The sequence below is a fragment of the Aphelocoma coerulescens genome, chromosome 8 (assembly GCF_041296385.1).
Source record: "Aphelocoma coerulescens isolate FSJ_1873_10779 chromosome 8, UR_Acoe_1.0, whole genome shotgun sequence".
NCBI lineage: Eukaryota > Metazoa > Chordata > Aves > Passeriformes > Corvidae > Aphelocoma > Aphelocoma coerulescens.
In genome coordinates this window covers 12170489-12193936 of record NC_091022.1, presented here as the reverse complement: position 1 = coordinate 12193936, position 23448 = coordinate 12170489, and the positions used below count along the sequence as shown (strand labels likewise).

The 23448-nt window shown below is 38.0% G+C and overlaps 1 protein-coding gene across 2 annotated transcripts in view; it reads left to right on the top strand.

Annotated features, from left to right (window-relative positions):
- Nucleotides 1–23448, top strand: part of NTNG1 (netrin G1) — a 147200-nt gene that overhangs the window by 84558 nt on the left and 39194 nt on the right. For both annotated transcript variants that reach the window (XM_069022549.1, XM_069022548.1), the window contains exons 3-4: nt 4083–4255; nt 14304–14330. In XM_069022549.1, the coding sequence (XP_068878650.1) occupies nt 4083–4255; nt 14304–14330 (200 nt within the window). The remainder of the gene's footprint in view (nt 1–4082; nt 4256–14303; nt 14331–23448) is intronic.

Sequence of the window (23448 nt, the reverse complement as noted above, 5' to 3'; positions counted from 1 at the left end):
TCTCATGGTCCGTCTGGGTGCTACTTTTACCGAAATAGCCTTCTTTCTGAAACCTTAACTATTTCTATTTCCCTTACTGCCTATCCTGCAAATAGAAGCAGCTTTTTATTGTACTCTAGTCATCTCTCAGCCCCGCTACACTCATTTACCTCTTTCAGTCATCCAGAGATGTCTGTCCCTCAAGCACAACAGGCATTTCTCTTTGCAGAAGTCTCTGAGACTGTGCATATATACACTCTGATGAGGTCCCTGGGACAGATTGCCCAATTCCTGGTGCAGCCTTCCTAAAAAGATAAAAGCATATGAAATATTATTTCCCTGTTTCTCTCTCCACATACACCACAGATTTTGATATTGGCTTGGTTTTCCCTAGAGACGGTGCCCTCCAGTTTGCTTTCTACAGATGCTTTTTATTCTCTTGCAGTTTTAGCACTGCCTGCATTTTACACACATTCACTATTGAGCTACATCCTTGATTTGCAGTGGAAATCATGATCAATCTCTTCAAGATCTGTCAAGTGGCTTCAACAAAAAAAATGGTGCAAGAGCAGGATCAGAGCCTCTGGTTCAGTCTTCTGAATGTCTTATTTTACTTATGCTTCCACTCTTTTACTCCTTATATACAGTTTCTGACATCAACAAGACTTTCAGTTCAATCTCTTCAGATTTTATTATCTAGAGATTATTTCATACTTGTATAACACTGATAATCATGAGCCAAACCCAACTTTTCTGCTCTCTATACACTAAGAAGGCAAAGTTTTACCACACATTATCTGATCTTTTGTGGTTTGGGTTTAGGGGGTTTTTTAAACATTTTTTGTTTGTGCCTAGTATAACTAACTCTCAGTAAGTCAAATTTGACATTTTTAATATAAATATATTTTTAACCTTAATTTTTAGCTAGTCTTGTAGTAAAATATAATGACCACATTTGTTCCATACTTTCTTCTCCTTAGAAAGTGTACACAGCTAAGTTTGAAGTATTCTGAGGATTCTTTGGAAATTAACCATTGTTGGCTCTTTTTTTGCTGTTATTAACATTAGGTTTGGACTGTCCTCTGCCCAAAAAAACTCTAGATCAGTCCTTTATTTTTTTCCCAGTGATCAAATTTATTGTTTCTCTTATTCTCTTTAAATCATACTCCTAGAAGGCTACAGAGTCTCTTCCCACTTCCCACTGCTTCTTTTTTTTTTTTTTTTTTTTTTTTTTTTTTGGGGGGGGAGTAAAGGGGGGACATGAGGGGAATGCTTTGGGGTTTGGTTTGGGGGTTTTTTTTCAGTTTTTTATTATTACTTGGAATTTTCTTTTAAGACAGGATGCAGTATTCTGGGTAATTCTGCTGGGAAAGCTTTCAAAAATACATATAAAGCATATAAATAAGTTCATTTCCATAAAGGCATTGATTGAATGAATTTTTGATTATTTTACTGGTTTAGGATAAGAAAAGCCATTTAGCAATTCTGCCATTTAGGAAGCTAAGTGGCTAAAATGTCCCTACTTTGTCTATTTTGTATGTGTTTAGTCTGAATGCCCGTATGGGGACTGTTGGTTTTAAATCTCAGTTAATAGGGTTTTAAAATTTGACAGGAGGTTGCCAGCTACTTCTAGAAGAAAATGCACATTGCTGTTTTCATGCAAAGCTGCCAGTATCTGGTCCAAACATAGCCCTCCAGGATGTCCCATTCTCTCTGTCTGGTGGGGCTTGGTGGCTGAACTCACACAAGATGCCTTGTGCAGGACCCTGCCCATTGCTGGAGCTGCCATGTGCACCCTGGAACAGCTGCCCAGTGTGGGTGTGGTGCAGAACCTTGGGCTGAGAAGCATTTCCTCTGCACCAATCTTGCCCTAAGAAATTAAAAAACTGGGCACCAGAACAGGCAGCAGAGCTGTGCTGCCCAGGCTCTCTTGCCTGGGGAATAAGGAAAGAGAGGAGGCAGCCTGTAGAGAGGTGGACACTGTGGGATTAGGGAAAGTGGGCAGTAAAAGGAAATCGTGAGATTATACTGCATTTTGTGTGCATGTATGCATCCATACATATAAATATATGCATATGTTTTGCATATATATATATATGGTATGAAGAGGCATAGAAGCAGAAAAGATGGAGAGGGCCAGAGTCCACCCAAGACTTTTGCCCATGCAAGAAAAACTAAGGAAGGGTCAGTCTCTCTTCAGGAACATATGACAAGCACAGCATCTAAGAAGTGCAAAGAGATTTTGCACAAGGTTTTGTGACACAACTGTTCTTTATTTTCAGGTGCTTGTTAAAAGATCTGTGCATATTTACAACAATTAGCAGATGGACATACCTTTATCTTCCCCACCTCATTTCCCAACAAGTCTGCAGCACTCTGTTAGAGCACTAAGTACTACAGCTTTCCCTCAGAATCAACCTTTTTTTTTCTTCTTGCCTAGATCAGTTTGCTGCCTCTGACATTGATGAGTCCCTACAATAAAACACAAATCTCCTCCTGACAGAAATCCAGTCTCTTCCTCTCTCTAATTTGTTTAGTCTCTCCTGCTTTTCTCCTCTATTTTTTGGTCTTGTTCTTACTGTATATGTCTTCTGTTTGGAGTCTTCCATTTTCATATTCCTGTAGACAGTAGAACAACCCATGGCTTTTTCTAATAGTGTAACCCTTTACCAAAATGTTCAATGTCTAGTGAATAGGCGGATGCCATCCACTGATGCTCAGACAGGCATCTTCCATTCTGCAGTGGCTAGTCACTGAAAATTCACAATTGATTTAGTTTTCAAGCATTGATATTTTGGAAATTGTGTAAAAATTACTCTCTTTCTCTTGTCCAGCATATGGAATACATTTTGGTAATTTCAGTTTCAAAGGTGTTGAACCTGTTTCTTTTTAGAATGAGCATTGCTCAAATAACAGCAATTTCTAGCACTGAGGAGAATGCTCCACCATCTACTGTATTACATATTCTTGTGGGTTTTCTGCAACAGTTACTTATGACAACTGCAAGCTTCTTTTACCCTGGGGATATATATGTATGTGGCCAATTGCTTCAGGTCATATTCCTTCCAAATGGAAGTCAGCTTGACAGCTGTTAATTTGCACTTGGCCATTCTGTGTGTTGTTTTGCTCTAATTATTGGTCACTGCATGGAACAGGTGACAAATGCCCACATGAGAACCCTGTAAATTACTAGATGTACAGTCATTAGGAAAACAAACAGGAAAGGTCGTTAAATACTGGTTTTCTCTCCAGCCCCAAACAGGAATAGACTTTAGCTGGTTTTGACATCTGTTGGAAAGGGATGGAAAGAGCTGAAAATACCTTACTGCTCATGAAACTCACTTCCCATTCTGTAAGTGTCCTAGTTTCAGGAAAAGACAGAAATTCAAGGAAAATACAATTGTTCTAAGACCAGATGCAGAATCTGGTTTATCTAAGGATTTTGTCACAAGGCTCAATTAGGTTTCTTTCCCAAGTAAAATTAAATGTGCCTACCAAAATATTTTGTCTGACCTTCAGCTACTACAGCTATATTGAATTAAAGCAGGAAAAGAAATTTCCTTTCTGAACAAGACAGTACTTGCTGAACAAGAATGGCAAGACACCATTACAGTGAGCTTTCCTGCTACTGAAGTGTGGCATTACAGAGGATATTTAAATGAAGTCTGTTTCCTCAGGCTCCCAGGGCCCAATTTGGACCTTAATTTGGATCAGATTCTGGAAGAACATAAGCAGAGGACTTGTTTTATTCCTGAGAATAGTAACTCTTGAATTTTTGAAAGATTATAGACCTGTCTATAGTAAAAATTATTAATCATTTAGTTGCTCTCAGTGGAGCTGCATTAGTGAACACAAGAAAAGATTCAGCATCTTGGAGTCTTGGTGACATTTCTGCTTCTAGACCTGTGTGAGCTGAAGATCCTGCAGCTTGCTCTTTGCAGTGATGTGTTGTCATGTCATGCTTTCATGGTAGAACAATACTGCAGGCACAACACGTAAATCGAGTGGTTGCCATAGGACACGCTTTTCTAAAACTTGAGCTTAAACTCACCTCACCTCTAAATAATATCCCACTTTGTTTTATTTTTGCCTTTTAAAATTAGGTGTAAGTGCAACCTTCACGCTACTGGCTGTAAAGAAGAAAACAAAAGACTACTTTGTGAATGTGAGCATAACACAACGGGCCCAGACTGTGGAAAATGCAAGAAGAATTACCAGGGCCGACCGTGGAGCCCAGGTTCTTATCTGCCTATACCTAAGGGCACTGCTAATATCTGTAAGTAGTTTTGTATAATAAGGATATTTCGTTATTACAATTCTGCCCCATATCATGACTCTGAAGGAAGATTAATGCTTGCAAAGGTTTGTCATTTCTTTATCACTTGGCGTGTATAATTGGACAAGGTGTCAATTTGTAAGTGCTAATTTTAAGTATACATCATCTGTGCCTCTCACATGGTTGTAAATAACTTCCAGGAGAACCACATGTTTATAGCCATAGACACATCCCTGCACACTGCACAGAAAGGGCTAAGGAGTGAAAAGATTAGGACTCTTCACATAAAAAACACACACAAGTGAGAGAAAGCAATGTGAATAACTGCAGTACTGCTCCAGCCACGGTGCCCTCAGCTCTCCATTCATACATCCTTATTGTCTTGAGATTGGCAACACTCTCAGCTCAATGTGTGAGATGAGGTCCTTGCTCATTTTTTATCCATTTAAAAAAAAGTGAAAAAAAGAAAATTAAAGCCAAATTTTTCATATTAATAACTAAAGACCTAAAGGTTGGGACACATTTACCTGATGTTCACCTGCAGTCCAGATTCATATGTACTCTTGTAGATCAAGTGTTGGAGAAAGCAAGGGCAAAACCTGAGGTTTTATATCTGCTTGATTCCAGCTAACAGCCACTCCACAACACACATATGTACTATTCCAGCACACTTCCATATTATCCAAAGGAAGAAGTTACTGACAGCTGCATTTCCTGGTCCTGGACAGGATTGGGTCAAAATAAAACATGGTGGTGAAAGAGAGGGCACGAAGACAAGTATGAACATCAGTCCTCCCTTTCATGCAATATACGAAATACACAGGGATTCAGAATCCTCCTGAACTGAGTAACGGACTTAAATTCCTTTGAAGAAAGGATTGAAAATGAGGATAAACCTTTTGACAGAAGTTACTAGCTTCTTTTAAGAAAAGAGTCCACAGTTTTGCCCTGATTAAAAGCAAAACATTCATTTTAGAATATTAGATATAACAGTTTATTGGAAAAGCTATTTGAGAGAAACAGAGCTATGTATGCAGCTGAATGAAAAGTTTAAAACCAGGAGCAGTGCGCAATGCTCAGAATGTTATCTAAGACTTCAAAGCAGCAGCTGTGAAGAATCAAAACTCAGAAATTAAGATCATAGGAAGCAGGACCTTATCAAGTAAAATGTGAGAGTAATAGACCAAGTAACAAACCATGAAGTTATGATAAAATTCTTACTGAGCGGGAAAAAAATGAACTTCCAAAAGGCAAGGAAAAACATTTTGTAAGAGTATTCACTTTTCTTTTCCTGTTATAAAAAGTGAGTGTGGCTCAGAGAATTAATACTTTAAAGCTATGTTTGGGAAATATGGTGAGATTTACCAGGTTGATTTTAGCTAAATGCAGCTTGCTGTGTCATTTACCTCATTCCCAGTCAGTTGAGCACACACCAGACAGAACAGTGGAATTAGCACCTACTGAAAGAGCGTCTGAAGCTTGTTAAAACAACTTTATGTTAAAACATTAGTGAGTTTTAGCAAATACACAGTTTCATCAAAAATCAAAATGTTTTGCAGATAATAGGTAGTCATTTCTGGGGTTGATGATGATGATAGCATAATGAAAACATAACCTTGTTTGGGCTGACGAATACTCCACTTACCCTCTCAAATCCTGACTTCAGCAGTGATTGGCAGCAGGAATTGATGGCAAATAGGAAAAGGCATGAAGGATTTCTTCTTCACCTTCTCAGTTACCATGAATAAACTAGCTTTCTGAGCTGCACTGCAGGGGTTGCTTGCTGCCGAACAGAGAGAGACACCCAGCTGACATAAGCTTGACCTCAGTGATTCCTTAAGGCAATACATTTCATATTTTAGTGAGAATGAGTGAAAGGTATTTTATTTTGCTTGCCTTAAATGTTTTTCTATGGCTAAGCCAGTACCTCCTTAGATAAGAAAGGAAGAAAAATGCACTTCTGTTTACATCTGTTACACCACATATCATTACATAGACTTGACCTTCCCCACACCTCCACTCTTTTTTTAAATGACAAATCCTGATCTATTTCATCTTATCGTAAACCATGCCACATCTCTGGTCAGCTGTGCTCTCTTGTTCATCTCTGGTCATCTGTGCTCTCTTATTCTCTTCTGGTTCTATGATGTCACTTTTTTATTTGGTAAGGCTAAAACTACACACAATGTTCTAAACATGACAACAACATGGCTCTTTTAAAATAACATTAAAACGTGTCTGTTTTGTATTTTGTTACCCTATGGATCAGTCCTTGAGTCCTTTTTTAAGACTGTACCACAGTTAAAACATTTCTTCTGGCCTCAAGGCTGACTTCAATGACAGTTTATATGCTGTAATAGTTAGTTCAGAAACATCGTATTTGAGTTCCTTTAAAACACTTCTTGGGGCAACATCTCCTCATGGCAATTCTTGTTCAATACCCTTTACTTCAGATGCTAACAGATTTTGAGAAAATTCCTCAGCATGTGAGAATCTTTGTTGCGAACATCAGTGAAAACAATTAATTTACTACTCAATATTAAATTAATTATTAATTAGTCGTAGTATTACCTTATTTTACCATTATACCTCAATTGCCTATCTTCCCAGTTCTCTCTCTGGGCCTCCTGCTTCTAGTGTTATTCTTTTAACAAAAGATAATAACTAACTTTTATGTCCATAGAAAGTTGATTCTCAAAATACTGTGGTTTATATATAAATTGACAGATTTTGTGCTTTTTTCCCTATATCTTCTCCATTGAGAAGACTTACACTTCTGAAGGGTATCTTTCCAAAATCATTACATTCTGTTGTTTTCAATTTTGTGTTGGTTTGGATTTTTTTTTTTTTTCTTATAAGAGAGTTAACTTTTACAAGTTAAAAAAAAAAGAGATGAGTTATGTATGATTATTCTGAGCCTCTCATACACTTGTCTCCAGCCTGCTTCCATGCTGTTTTCCTGCATATTTTTTTAGAGTTCTTTTCACTTTTCTTTTATCTAACTTCCTCATTTTCATTTCCTCGCTCTTTCAAAGTTAAATATTACTGCAGTGGATTTTTTTTTTATCCTTTTCCTTCTCAACAAGCATGCTGAGTTTCAGTCCAGAAGTGGTTCTCTGATAACTACTTCTTGAATTATGTTCTATGCACTGCTTCAGAACTAAATCAGCTTCTCTTCTTGTGGGTTGTCTGACTCCTTGCTACAAGCAGCAATCATTTATGCTATGTAAAAGCTTCATTTCTTTTGTCACTTCCTGATTTATGGCTGCATGTGTTGGAGCATATGAAGTTATGCATTATTGGATAAACTCTCGGCACAGCCAATGTAATTTCATTTACCTGGTTGCCTTTATGTCACCATCTCCATTGTGTGGTTAGCAATGCAACCATGGTATTACAGTCTCCCTAGTCAGGTGTGGATTCTGAAATAGTTCCAAATATGCTGATAGAAGCAACTTCTCTCCATTTATTACTTCAGTTCCCTGGGGGCACTTTGTGTAATCCAGTAATACACTGTCCCTTTGATACTTCTCCTTCCTCCAATTTTCAAAGGCCATCTTTTTTATCTAAGACAAAATTATTTTAAAATTTAAATATATTTGAAGTTTCCATGAATATGCTTAAATAAGATACAGTTAAAAATAGCTGTATAAATGAAACACTCGGATTTTTTTTTTTTCTTCTTTTCACAAAATAAAAAGATACTCTTTCTTGAGATTCTCCGAATTTGTGAGATTTGTTCAGATTCAACAGCTATTTCCAAATCTTTCCCAGCTGGAACTTCTGTTATTTCCATTGCTCTGTTTCTGCCATTTTTTGTGGCCAATAAGACTTCATCATACCTTTTCAAGCTACAGCTCGTTAAACAGAAGACCATTCCAGATTATTCTGTAGTCACAGCAGAAACCCTGATACAAAGCTGTTTTCTTTATCCTTCTCATTTTAAGTCATCATGAGCTTTTCAGGAGAATGCAAAACATTTTTCCATGCTTTGCCTGTGAAAGACAGCAAGTACTCTGTTGTTTACTGGCACTAACAATATTTCTCCATTTGTCTCCACACAGCATTTATTTTATATTTCCACTCTATCTTATTGACTATTTTGTGATTACATTCATTCCCTTGTGCTGCCACATTCTGTAGATAGTTTTTTCTGCAATATGTTTTGACACACAAAGTGAACTTATTGAATTTCTCTCTACTTGGTATTACAGGATAGCTTTTCTCCTCAGCAGTTGTATGTGTCTGACAACACTAGCCCTTTTCTTCCTCCCATTGTTTAGATCATCTTTAGCACTTATGTTCTTTGCTCCATCAGACAGAGCTGTCTCAGACTGCCCTGAGCTGCCATGGATCAAAGCCTGCTCACTTTGTGTCAGTCCCTGCACAACCAATAACCCAACACTCAGCAAAACCCCCTCCCAGCTGTTACAGAACTTTCCTAATTCATAGTTCAACATGAAACAAAGGCTTGACCAGAACATGGGAAACATTGGTGGCTCTTTTCAGTCAAGAGTCAGGCAGCCAGTCTCAGTCAGTTTACTGAATTTCTCCTGCAGTGGGTCCCCCTCCCATCATACAGCTTCTGTCCCAGCAGCACAGCCTTAAACTTCCCAGCATGGGAGAAGCCTTACAAGGCATCCATGCAGCACAGCTGCCACAGAAACAGTTTCTGGCAAAACTTATGGCACCTCCAGAACTGCACTGGTTAATCTCATCAATGTTCAGTTTTTCCCATAAATATTGCTGACACAAAACCATCTTGAAGGACCAGCATAAATGAAGTTGGCCAGGAAGTTGTGCTTTCTTGTCAGGAATCCAAGGAACAAGCATCCCTCTAACTGAAATGATCACACATCCTGCTTTCCAGTCAAAGCAGACTCATAAAGCAGAGAGTGTCCCATTTTCTAAGGGCCCATTCTCCCAAGCAACTGGAAGGAGTTTTCCAGTGCCTTCTTCGTGACTCAGTTTAAAGGAATGGGACACATGTTGAAGTTATAAAATATTGCTCCTGGATGCTTTTGGCAATGTATTTCAAAGAGAAAAAGGAAAATATGAATCAATAATAAGTTACAAAACAGCAAAGCTTCATATTGCTCCTATTTTATATTACATATTAATCTTAGCCCATGAAGCTTACAGGAGGTATAAAGCCAAAGGAACGTGTCATACAAAAGGCTGGGAAACCTAGTGGTGAGGGCAAAACTGCAGTGTATCAAGAGCATTCAGATAAACAGGAGTGTCAGGAAAAACTGCAAAAATCTGCAAGCAATAAACTCATTTTCCTTCAACTGGGTACCCAGTGCAGTAGCCAGTGAAACGTTGCAGGTACCTACCTAAAAACAATGCACTATAAATAACGTTCTGTATTTTTTTTAAATAGGCCTTGAAAAATTATCCTTCAGCACTCTACCCTCTTGCATGACCCTGCTGAGCTGGCTGTTTGTGCTGGCTATGGTGACATCTGTTGCTGGGAAATGAATTGCTTCCATACGTCACTGGTTTCAAACAACTCTATTTTTGCCATATACAGTGAAGAGGTGAAATGAAAGAGACTTCTGGTCCTTAAGCAGCAGCAGCATGGGAAGCCAAAGTGTCTGTTTTAAGATACTCAAAGTGCTAAAAATGGTCTGAGTTTCAGGCTTTTCGAAGTTTCTAATATTCTATCAGTAAGTTACGATTACATGAAAAAAAAATCCTCTGATCTCACTGGGTGTTTCCTAGACAGAGTCAGTTTTCAATACTGGTTTGGACTCACTAAAACATAACACAAAAAAGTCCAAATTTTAAAAGATGTTACCCAATAAAACTATTTCCTCTGTCCCATTTATTTCTGGTGATACTGCTTGGGAAAGCAGAGGTGAGGGATAACAAGCTTCATCAAACCAGTTCCTTTTTTATTAATTGAAAAATTTTCAATCTTTTCAGAGAAACAGCTGCAAAATTAATGGTAGCAGGAGTTCTGGGGCTCTTGCAATGAAATACATGAAATTTCCAAAGAATTTTCTTTCACTGTGTGTAGTCCTTTGTCTGAATACAGGTTTAACAATACATGAAAAGTTTACTCCTATGATCGTAATGATCAGTCCCTTTGAGGGATTACAAGACACCAGTATCATCGAGCTTCTCAGGGCTTTAAATTGCTAGAGAATTCAGAAGCTCTGAAATTGATGCTGAGCGTCTGATATTGCAATCATGCCTCAATGGAAGAGCTGCAAAGGGAAGAAAGACTCACTGCAGGGAGTGCTGTCATGCTGCAGGACAGATATCCTAGCAGATGAGGAATTAACATTCCTGCTCTGACTCTGCTATGAAAAACTCTGTGTTTTGTTCCTGCTTAAGAGTCCTGCAGAAGCACATGAGGGCATTGACAATGGAGGTGCTAAGAGGGTCTGCAGGGTATGACCTGCCCTGAGAAGCAGCAGTGTGGTCCTTCTCACTGAAAGCTTGATCCATTTCCTTTGTGTTAAGGATTTCACACTGACACAAACTATAGACAAAATCAAAAACTTGCTTTCTTTGCTAGCATCTGATTTGCTTTTTTCTTCCATCTCAATAGCCAGCTCGATGGTGGCTAAGAGCTAAAGCAACCCATTTCTGGAAGCAGGGGAAATGAGAAAATTACAGGGCAGATGCAGAAGATCATATGAAAGGAAAACAGCAGATTTTTTTCCTCTAAAGTAATGCATATATATTTAGATGCACTTACAGTGAACATGTAATATACCAAACCACCACCCTCAAGTCAAGTCAAAAATAATAAATAGTATTAGTGACTTTCTCCTGCAATGTTTGCCATCTCAGGGGCAGTACCTACCTCTGAACTTTCTTTGTATGCTTTACTTGATGTCCCCTCTCTATAAATCTATTACCATTAGTAACCATCCCAGTGATTTCAACTGGAAGATAATTTAGACTGAACATTGCTTTGGTTTAACAACTGAATATATGTAAATTCAATCCCTTTGGGATTTTTGGGGGGATATTTACTCTTTACAATTTGCTCAATAAAATTGCCCATAAAAGGAGGTAATGGGCCTGATCCTTCGTCTCTCTAACCTGTCCCCATCACTTCACTGCTGCAAAGTACTCACAGATTTCAGTACAAGCCTGACTGGAAACAACCCATGCCATGTAACAGACCAGCTTCATGCCAAGGGCCAGCAGTGGGGGGATGACCCCACAGCCTGTGGTCATCCCCAGCAGTGGGGGGATGATCCCACAGCCTGTGGTCGTCCCCAGCAGTGGGGGGATGACCCCGCAGCCTGTGGTTGTCCCCAGCAGTGGGGGGATGACCCCGCAGCCTGTGGTCGTCCCCAGCAGTGGGGGGATGACCCCGCAGCCTGTGGTCGTCCCCAGCAGTGGGGGGATGACCCCGCAGCCTGTGGTTGTCCCCAGCAGTGGGGGGATGACCCCGCAGCCTGTGGTCGTCCCCAGCAGTGGGGGGATGACCCCGCAGCCTGTGGTCGTCCCCAGCAGTGGGGGGATGACCCCGCAGCCTGTGGTTGTCCCCAGCAGTGGGGGGATGACCCCGCAGCCTGTGGTTGTCCCCAGCAGTGGGGGGATGACCCCGCAGCCTGTGGTTGTCCCCAGCAGTGGGGGGATGACCCCGCAGCCTGTGGTCATCCCCAGCAGGGGTGGCACACGCAGAGCCGTGAGCTCAGGCCCTTGCCTGCCTCCACACTGACAGAGAAGGAGAGCAGAATCATACCTCCTGTGCCTCATTACCTAAGGACTTGCACCAAATACAGCTCAGCTGAATTCAAGAGCTAGCCTCAATATGTAACTCCAGATCTCACACAAACACTCCTTCTAAGAATAATTTCCCCATCATATGTGTGGTTTTCACAGAATGTTAATAGATCCTGCTTCATGGCCCTACATAACCAGCTCCTTTCCAGACAAACTCAGAAGTGTCATTCTCACTCTCTTTAGTAAGAAGGGCATAAAATAGTGCACTATCAAGGCCAGTCACCCCACACAGGGATACCTGGTAGTATAAAAGTCTGGTTACAGAAGACCATGCTAACTAAGAACCTCTGTACAGAAATAGCAAAACAGATTTTGAATCAGAACCTGAAGATATCTTTGCAAGGTTAATACAAAACTCTCAGGCTAGCAGGCATCTTGTGTCCATTATTCTCTGCCCAGGAAGCATTTATCACTGTGAATTCATTGAAAATTTTGAAGTACGATAATATGAGGAGAGCAGACTTGCAGGAAAACCTCTTCTTTTGCTACAATCTGTTCAGGAGAGAAAGGAAAGGATATTTGTATGTGTGTGTAGGAGACAGGTTTGAGGCGGGGGAGTATACCCAGAGGAAATACAAATACCATTTCACAGTGCAAGTGTGAGTGCAAGAACAGTTTTTGTCTTTTATCTAATATTTGTGTAGGTCCCATGAGTGTATAAAGGAAAACTAATTCTGCTAATTTAAACCAGCTAAAATGACTTGCAAAAAATTAAGCAAGCTCCTATTGAAACTTCAGGGAAAATTATTTGAAATTTGATTGTGTTTTTGACATTTAAAACAAGGGGATAGAAGTTTTCTTTAATTATCCTAACTAAAAAAAGCGCTTTTTGTTACTATTAGAACTATGACTGCACTGTTCTATTATGATGATATTTGCATTTAGCTTTTGATAGCTCATGGTGCTAAAATTTCAGAAAATACATGTTGATCTCAGCAGAAGTAGAAATAATTAAGTTTGCAAACATCTGAGTGTGGGCTTGAGTGAGCAGCAGGTGCTGTCTGTGGTGCAGTGTCAGGCCACAGGTGCCACAGGAAATGAAACCAGAGAGCTGCAATTCTGACATGTGGCCCAGGACTGATGTGGTGAAACGTAACAAATCTGGGTTTGGTCCCAATTCTGCAAATTCTGTTACTTCAGCATTGTCTTAGCCATGCCACAAGTTAGGAGTGTTCCCAGCTTGACTCTGCTACCTTGCTTACATTGAATATCATTTATTCTCAAGCTATTCCTTAGATCCAGTTTACTTAGAGTGAGGTCCATGCCATCTCTGAGTAAGGGAGAACTTCAAGATAGATGTTGAAGAAGTGTAGCAGATGTTTAATGGAGAAACAGATAGATTTCTGCAACAAAATGCACACCACAAAAGTCAATAAAACTTTTAAAAGGCAAACTGTATTTAAGGAAGAGGATGCAAATATCCAGGATTTCAATGCTGATCTGCAGTTTCTGACTAACCTAAGTTAACCTACAATAGCATTTATCTTAAGAAAATGGCATTTCAGGAAAGATTTCATATCCATGGTTTTGTGCTACACACAAAGCCTAGGTTTCAGAGCAGACCTGACAAGAAGCTAGTTCTTGGGATTGCATTATACAACATGAGATCCCACCTTGCTTATCCAGTAAAGGAGTTTTACTCCTCTACAGCCCCACCACTTATGGTAAATCTCACCTGCCTCTGGAGTGGTTTCCTTGCATTAATTCAGTTTAGGAACTGAAATGAACACAGGAAAAAAAAAATAAATCAATGAGAGGCTTAATCAATAAGGCCAGCCTACTGCATTAGATTGTTCCACTCAATTACATTTCTTTTACATAGCTTAATTTAGATAACTGTCAGGTAAAAGAGGGAAAAATAGCTATATACAATTAATGCAACAGAAGGTACCAGCTGATTTAAGCAGCTGGCCAAAGCAGTTAGCAATGCATCTATCCCTTGGTTAAATTACTCTCCTAGATCTGCATAATACATGCATGACTGATATTTTTATCTAGAGCATTAAACCTAATGGCTGGTTAGTTGAAATACAAAACTGTTCTGAACAAATTCATGAAGTTCAGAGAGCTGGTATAGAGCCCATCTGTCAATGCATTTTAGTGGACTCTGCAGCCCCATACTGAAAAATCTAAAGACTCTGCATTTATAAAGGACTGGGCATGTAATGGCAGATGCTTGAGTTTAACTATGTATTGATAAAGTATTCTGAAAATGTTTTCAGAATCTTAGATGTAATAGCTCAGCCAACTACAGCAAACAGCTAACTATACTTCTTTATGTTTTCTTTCTCTACAGGTATACCCAGTATTTCCAGTATTGGTAGTAAGTAATAAAACCAGTATTGTTTTGCCCTGTCATTCAGCTTCATGGATCTGATTTCCCAACATCCCTTTCTGATGTAGATAATGTTCCTCTGACAGCATGCCCTGTGGTGCAGGGGCTGTGTATTGGCCTTCCTCTCTGGCATTAACATGTAACTGTTATTACATGGTTGGAGAGAATGTCACTCCTTACATCTGCATTCAGCCCCAGATTTTCTGATCGATTCTTATCAGCAGATGAGCACTGAGTCCTATAAAACTGAATGTGACACAAAGAATTAAGACTGTTGCAGAGAAAATATTTGTTGAGCATCTTGAAAAAAAAGTGTTTGCTAACAACAGAAGTATAGGACCAGTAATTTTCATGTATGTATACGTGTGTATAAATTCAAAGAGCAAATGGAAAAGTTTACAAATGGAATAGCTTTCATTTCTATGAAGTACATTAGCAAATGCAGCGTATCTGCTGGAATCTGCATTAACTCTAGCGGGCTTTGAACTCGGCTTTACTCCACAAAATAAATTAAACTGTGTTCCTTCACAGAAAAATGCTTTCCTCTATGCAATGAAAGGACCAAAATACTACTCTTAAGCTATAACAAAATCATGACACTGTTTTGTAAAGAACTACTATATCAATAAAATAGATGTTTACTTAAAGAAAACACGTGAAGAGACCAAGTGCACAGCAGCTCAGCTGTGAGCCTCAGCTGGGCTCCACAACTGAGGAGGGCACACAGTCATGGCATGTTAGTTAATTGCCAATAAAGCAGGGAGGGAGAAATGGGATCCTGCCGTGGCTCACAGAAAGAATATTCCCCACAGCCTCAGCTTTGCTGATACTTTAGACACAACTTGCATAATGCAGGACTATCACAGTTATACAATATCACAGTTGTTAAATGCAATTTGCCATACCCGATATCCAACTGAAAAGTTTTTAATAATTTGGGTAAAACTGTCTCACTTCTTATGATGCAGGATCAGGACTATCAATTTATAATCAACTCAGATTACTTAAGCTCATGAATAGCACTGATTTGTTAAGCTCTAGACAGCCAAGATAAATGCCATCAAAACTATCTCCCTTGCAAGTGAGAGCAGTGTTAGCGGCTGCATGTCACAGCATCTGTTTTCTGCTTTTAACAGCAAAAACAGCATCAATGACAACATTGTGCAAATGAAAGCCTTCAATCTTAATAATGTCATTTGCCTGCTCTAGTGTCTCCTCTGGTATTTTTATGACTGCAGATTCATAGTGATATGCTATTTTCAAAACTTTGTGTTTATACATATATTTCATAACAAAAAAATTAACTAAATGAAAGAGAGTAAGTTTATGTCATCGTTCTCAGAAATATGCCTGCCATTAATAACAGAAATGGGATGAATGGGAAATAGCTCTTTGGAGTTTGATTGTGCTATAGTTTCCTAGTAGTGTGTTGCATGGTCTATATGGTTGTGTTTTCACTTTACACTCCATACAGCCTTCGTCACCACATCTACCATTTCTGAGCATCAGCAGATGTTGGCCTTTGAAAACTTAATAGGGAAACTCAAATACCTTTTGAACAATGGTGAGCTGAAAGGATGCCTTGTTGACCTCTTTGTATTTTACACTGGGGTGATTAGCACAGTTTATTTATTACAAATGGAGAAAATTCTGCTTAACATTCTGTAGGAAATGCAAGAGTTTCTGCAAATCTACGTTTTATCTTTACTCTGCTGTAAATGTCTTGGAATAATATTTGGTAGAATTCAACAAATTTCTTTGCCTACCTGAAAAGGGTGAAGTATGAGCATCTCTTCATGAGCACAAGTAAATACTGATACTCTGCTTGTTTTTTCCATGTGTTTTTTCTTAAAGAGCTCAGGGAGGAAATAACTCTACTTGCTCAATGTTCTGAACATCTTTCCTATAACATAAGAATAGCAGAAATTTTGTTAAAAAAAGATAGAATCCATAAATTTATCCTGTTCTCAAAGAGAATTTAGCAGAAGTCCAATTAACGCACAAAACCAAACAAGATTAATTAGTTGTGGCTGCTTTAATGGATTCTGCATGATTTTTGTTTTGTCTATGCTAATGAAGTATTTGTTTTCATATCAGCAGAGTTTTTTCCCATCTGGGGACAGGAAGTTACTCTCGGGAGATACAGTTTGGGTTTCATTTTGCCTGGCAGCAAACACCTACAGGGGGTATTGGCTTTTGTGTGCTCCCAGCTCTTTCTAGTTTATAAGGAGGATGGGGTTGGGGCAGGGGGGCTAGAAAGACTGAACTTCCATCATGCAAAGAAGATGCCACCTCAAGCAATGTTCATTTAACACTTTTTCAAGACTGCAATGCAAGCCAGCAAAGAAAAATAAAATATATTTACCTGTGTGCACATATATGTATTATTCTCTATTTTCCTTTTTTACCTCAAAGGATTTTGTATTAAAGCAGCACTAAAATTTGAACACAAAGAAAGAGTGGTCATTAGTAAACATCCTTTCTGATCATCTAGAAGAAAACAAAACAAACAAAACCCAGAGCTTTCCCATTAAGGTCATTTGTACCTGCTGTTGTCTATCAGTTGAATAATAGGTTCTCTGACCATTTCCAGCATTCTTGATTACAATGCTGGCCCTTTCAGCATTTTTCAGCCATGTCTGAAAAAATACTGGTGAAAGTGTTAGCAATTAATGAGTCCCAAAACCATTTCATAATTTTAAGCAATGCTTACATACAATATGTAAATATTCTGAAAACGACATTATTTTACTTGCTAAAATAATGATTGTACAATTTTACATAGACCAGTGCATCAGAATGTTCTTTATCGTGACCAAATACCGACATTACTAATCTATACATGTATGCCTTCAAAAAGTTGAATCTTCTAAACTATTGCTTCTGTCTTTTTTCCTGTAAAGCATAACTCCACTAATTATGCTAAACAGTTTGTTACAAAGGGTATAATTAGATAGAGGATAGGATAGACATGATGTGCAAATAGCTCTGTGTGGGTGATTATCACCTTAAAGCCTGCTGCTGGCAGATGAGTCAGAGTTTAGAGACAGACCATGCACCCAAGTGCAGAATGCAATCACAATAATCAAACAGTATTTTCTGCTTTGTTCTCTATGTTTTTGTTCTTCCTTATAGCCAATTTTAAATTAAGAGACCTTTTTTTTATGATAATGAATGCAAGACACAGAAGTAAAAAAAAAAAAAAAAGAAAACTGAATGGGCACTTTCTTATTTTATTGTTTTCTTAACCTTGAAAAATCTAGTAGGTATTCTTCTAGAGCTAAAATAGTGTCTGGATGAGTGTAGCTTTATTTGTTTTTCATATTTCTCATGAAATTTTAATGTGGTAAATATATATCTTAAAAGGTGGTGAGAGCAAATACTAGTGGATTTTTTTTTCTTTTTTAATAACACAAAGTATTTTGGACCTGATTTTGCCCTCTTGCAGTAACCAATAAGTTCTCTCATTAAATCTTCAATTATGTGATCAAAGCCATTACCATGCCAAGCTCTGGACTAGAGTATATACCCAACACATGTCAGCAGGATATAAACATGCATAACTAGGTTGTACATTTCTATTATTATTATTTGAGGTCAAGTTTTAAAGAAAGCTTTACTGTTGAGAGACCACTAAGATATTTACCTCCATAAAACATTTAATATTGTCTTCAGACTGTATCTATTATTTTGGACATATTAGCAAAATGTTCTCATTTCAATTTAATTTTATCCAAATCTGATCTTTTAATAAATAATATTGTTAATCAGGCTTCTAGTCTAAGGCAATCACCTTATCTAGATAACTTATTATAAGATCAAGCCAGTATTTGTTTTCCCTCCTTTAATACTTTGAAGCACTTGGAATCTTTTCCTTTAAAAATTAGATTTTCCATTATATTAAAAGATGACTGAGCTGAAAGAAAATACAAACAGCCTTTGTGATATGATGTGCTCATCTGAATACTGGATCTGAAAGAAATTTACATTCCAAATAAAACCATTACAGGTAGTTTCACCTGGTAGGATTCACCACAAAGCCAGTTTTGTTCTGTATAACTGGGATGTGGCCCCTGAAGGTGAGAAAGCAGAACTGAGCCCAGCACTGAGCAGAAACCACCTCTTTGCAGTGATTTCGAGGGCAGGGTCAGAAATCACCAGTGCTGCCTCAGGGAGCACTGAGAGGTTGTTGGGATGGGATTTGGGGGAGCCTTTGTTTCAGTTTTGGTATTGCCAGATCCACCAATTTTAACAGATAAGAAGAGCTGTGCTCAGTAGTCTCATAGATGTGGCCACTGACAGTTTAGAGTTGTTTCCTCTTTCCAGTTTACTGTCATTATCTTGAGTTAGTTTAAATCAGTCTACCAATCAAAAAGTGTTTTCACTGCTTTTTGATTTGTTGTAATATATGGAAAATTACTCAGTTCAGAGTTGTCTTTCTTTTAACCATTAATAGATAATCAAGTGATGGGATACTCTAGAAAATAAGATATCAACATTTCAATATGTACCATGGTACCCATGCAAAACACATGGCAGTTGCAATATGCAAGTTGAGCTCAGTTACTCAAGGAAGTTTATAGAAAGTTGACATGATCCAGAAAGATATTTTAAAATCTAATGATCTATAAAGCTTGGGGAGAAAATGCCAGGAAAAAATGCATTTCTATGTTACCCTCTCATCTTTTTCTTTCTGTTCCTTAGACATGTAATCAGTTTATTTCACAGAGTTAAGCAAAGAATGAGGTTTCTAAATCAGCATAGTGATTTTTAAAAAAAGATCTTGATTTACTGTTCATCAGTTGTGAATTACTGTACAATAATTCCAGGCAATCAGCCAATTTCAGCATTTTAATAGGAAAAAGCAGAACCAGTCCAAATAAAAAAGAACACTACCCCTGCAAACTATCAACAAAGTAATTCTTTTTTTTTCATGAGAATGTACCTAAATGTTTTGTTCCAAAAATACTTGAATTCATTGGGCACTTCTACAAACATTTTAGTGGAAATACCTTAAATTGAAGAATTCCCTCAGCCCTCACTATTTTGACAATCAGCCAACAATTTGTTCAAATCAGTGGATTTTTTTTTCTGATATCTGAAAGTTTTCAGAGATGGATCATTGGATTATCTTTTTAAGCCTCTAAAAAGATCACTTTCTTTTTTAGTCTACAACAAGCCAACACATAAAGGACTAATTACATTTAAATTCTTCCAACAGTTATAAAAGCTGTTATGGCTGAGGAGCTACCATAAAACAACCACATCTTCACATTTATGCAGAATTCTCCTTTCTTCAAAGGAACAGGTATGAAACTTCCTACATTGCTCCAAGAAAGATTGCCTAATATTGGCCAAGTATTTTTTTTAACTTAATAAAATAAAGGGTTGATAAAAAAAAAAATCAGCATTTCTCTCTTTCAGTGATTTAGATTTTACAGTTTAATGAAAGTGCTAAAAGGCAAATTTTATGTGAGGTAGATTATCATAACTTCAAAAAGACTAAAGGAGGTAGAAATGCTGTAACAATGATATCATGATGCTTGCAAGAAGTGGTGGAATACAATCTGATATAAAAACACTCAATTACTCCAGCAGCTACTAAATCTGCCAGTGATTTCAGTGAGCATTATTTTTTAGTAATCCTAATCTTTTGTCCAATATTAGCACCTAAAACAACTGTCATAACTCCACTGTCCTCAGCAGACATCTGTAATTGAGAACAGATATTTACTGCTGCCTACTCATGGTTTAAAATAGGCAGTGGCAAGGCCAGCTTTCTATGGCTGGAGACATGAAGTTCTACTGAATCATTAAGTTTATACTGATACACTTTTAATTTTTTGTTTGTTTGTTTTAAATGGAAAGAAGTTAGAAAACATCTTAATCAGCGTATCTCACTAGGGTTCCTTATTGTTATTAAAAATTAAATTAATAATGATAGTTGCCAACACAAGTGCTCCCTGTCTGCCACTAGTGAGCATTATTTAAGACTTACAGATTTATGAGTAGTAATTTTGAGCAGATGCGTTGTTTGTGGGCTGGGCCAGCAGAATCACTTGGAGAATGATCAGGCACTGTGGGCTGCAGAGCTCAGGTGCCAGGCAGCAGCGGAGAATCCTGCACTCCACCACCTCTGCTCTCACCTCTGAGAGGGATAGCCCCTCTCACTGGGAATACAGTTTAATTTTTCTGCCAGCTCAGTACTTGGTTGGAGTGAGAAACCAACAAAATGCCAATTAATTTCTGCCAAGATCGTGACAGGTTTTTTCATGTGCAGCTGTCTGGTTGGAATTAGGCTGAAACTACCCATTCGTTTCCTTTATTTCCCCAATTTGAAACCATGATGTGGCCCATGGTGCAGACTGTACTTCCAGTGAATATTTGAGACAGATTTTCTTAGTTTAATATCAGAAGTAAGGGGGAAAGAAAAAAAAAAAGATTGGGAGTAGAAAAAGGAAATTATCATACATCTAATAAATATAATGCAGTAAGTTTTTTCCTTACTTCATGAAAGTAAGATTTTTTTTCCCCAATAGTTACTTTCTACATATAATTGGCTTTGGAACAATAGTAACTAAAAATGCAAAAATATACAATGCAAATTTAAAATGTCCTATCTGATTTTCTGTGCAGTCACCCAGCTTGCATACCTCCACTCTTAAAGATGCCTACAGTAGCTTCACTTTTAAATAATAACACTCAAACATACATTTAGAAAGTCTTTTCACATTTCTTAGTCTTTTTTGCCCAGAATAACTGTCATGGAATATATTACAGTAGATTGAAATAGCACATCTTATAGAATACCTACACCAAGATTCATTTATTATTCTGGCAAATAATGACTCTAATTACAAAATGCTGTTTCCAGACATGGAACTGTTCTGGAAAAGATTGGTTTATCTAGTCACCTTCTCTATAAATAAAACCCTTAGTGGTAACCACCAAGGACTAAAATATTTTCACAGGTTGCTGTGAAAGAATAACTTGCTGCTAAATGAATCTTCCCAGTGCCTGTTCAAAAGATGACTCATCTGCTCCAATATACATGTGGAATTACAGCCAACTTTCTTTGACTTGGACATCTCACCTACCTTTTCAGATAAAGCATTTAAAGTCATCTCCATTAAAAAAAAAAAAAAAAAAATCAAAGATTTGAAGAAAGACCTTTGTCAAGAAACCTGTAATCTTGATGGAAATACAGGCCATGAATAAAGGATATGAGAAAAAGATATCCTCTTTACCAAAGATTGAAAAAAGCACATAACAGAAACATTAAGTCTCAGGAGCATTAACCACATTACCAAGCAGCAGCTGGTCTCAGCTGGATATGACCCTCAACAGCATCATCTAACTTTAAAGTTGACCCTGCCATGAGCAAACTGTGGAAATAAATGACCTCCAGAAGTCCCTTCTAAGATGGTTATAATTATCAGTAATAACCAGTAATAATCACTAGTAATAATACTTAAATGGTATTCTCCAGGCACTGTAAATATGCTCTATTGTTTTGGGTGCCCATTAAGAAACTCAGTTCAATGTTATCTAATTTAAAGGATCAGGGAATTTTTAATTATTTTGCAGTAAGTCACAACCTCCATTTTAAGTAAGTTTGCTAAAACAAGCATGGATCTATAGCATTTATAGAATCTCTAAGAAATATGTAAATTATTTTTTTCTGCCTTACAAGGAGTGATTTTACTTGGACATGAGATTACTTAAGTCATAATCAGGATAAATTATATATTAAATATTACTGATTATATCACTGATTATGTAAAGTATCTGATTTACTATATAGGACCTACAGTTTATTAAATGACAAATTCCAGAGGGTTAGTTCTAAGGCATTACAAAGTTATTTGACACTATTAATTTTACCTCTGGTAATACCTAGGCCTTTTCAGTTGAAGACCACTATACATGTGAATTTTTGTAGCAGGTGTGCCACACAGTATTCAACAACACAAGTAGGATATGGGGAGCTCCAGTCCAAAATGTGACCAGTTTTCTGCAACAACTCTGATGCTGCACAATGGCTAAAAGAAAAAAATGCTGAGGGGACAGCAGGACAACATAGTCCATAACAATTCCTTTTCCTTTTTTACCTACTGATTTTTATGTTATGTCTAATGTCGGGTCACTTTAAAATGCTTAGGTCAAGTCTTAAGTGTTCCTAAAGCTACCAAAATTTTAACAGGGAATTAACTGTGTGAGTAATTTGTCAGTGAGTGTTGGAGGAGGAGGAAGGTGGTCTCCAGGTGCATGGTGGCAGTGTGTCAGTGGAGGGGGCGAGGGTTACCACACCACCTCACTAGGTACAGCTTGTAGATACTTTTTTGTCTTCCACTCGGACTGGGGCATTTGCACTTCCTATGTGTGGGAATTGGTGGATCTGACCTGTAGAGGCAGGTTAATGTTAGCCAATACATAGACTGGGAATCTACCAAACTGACTCAGTTTTTCTTTCTTCTGTTTTCTTGATTGATAAGGAAAAAGCGCAAAAATGCAAGAATTTCCTGTAATTATGTGATTATATTACAACTTGACCCATTCTATTGCAGAAGGCTAACAGTGAATGGCATAATGCAGATCCCCATCCTTTCCTTTAATTGTTCTCTGTGTGGAAGGATTTTAGGGACAGAAAGCCCCACCCAGAAAATTTCTTTTCACCCTTGACATACAGGTCAGAAGATGATTTGGGATGTCCTCCTTCCGTGTCAGATGTTTGAAGCCCCGCTCCTTTTGTCATAGCTTCTCTACAGGTTTTCTGCTAAGATGCATGTTAACAGTGAAATTCACCATCTTGATAAAGATACAGGCCTAGCCCCTTGATGCCAACCAGGTTATGACAACTGCAATCTACTCATTACCCAGCTGAATTCCTCATAAATAGAAGTGAAGGAACAGCTCTCTCCCCACTAATATCACCACAGTGTAGGCTGATGTAACCCTTTCTGTTTGGTTCAGACAAGACTCAACCACTGCAGTACTCAGAGAAGATGATAAAAACATGGTCCAAATCTAATGTTCAAAGCTAGGCAGATGGAAACACAGAAAAAAGTTTTCTTTCCTTTCCTATAACCCCAACCCTTTCACTTTC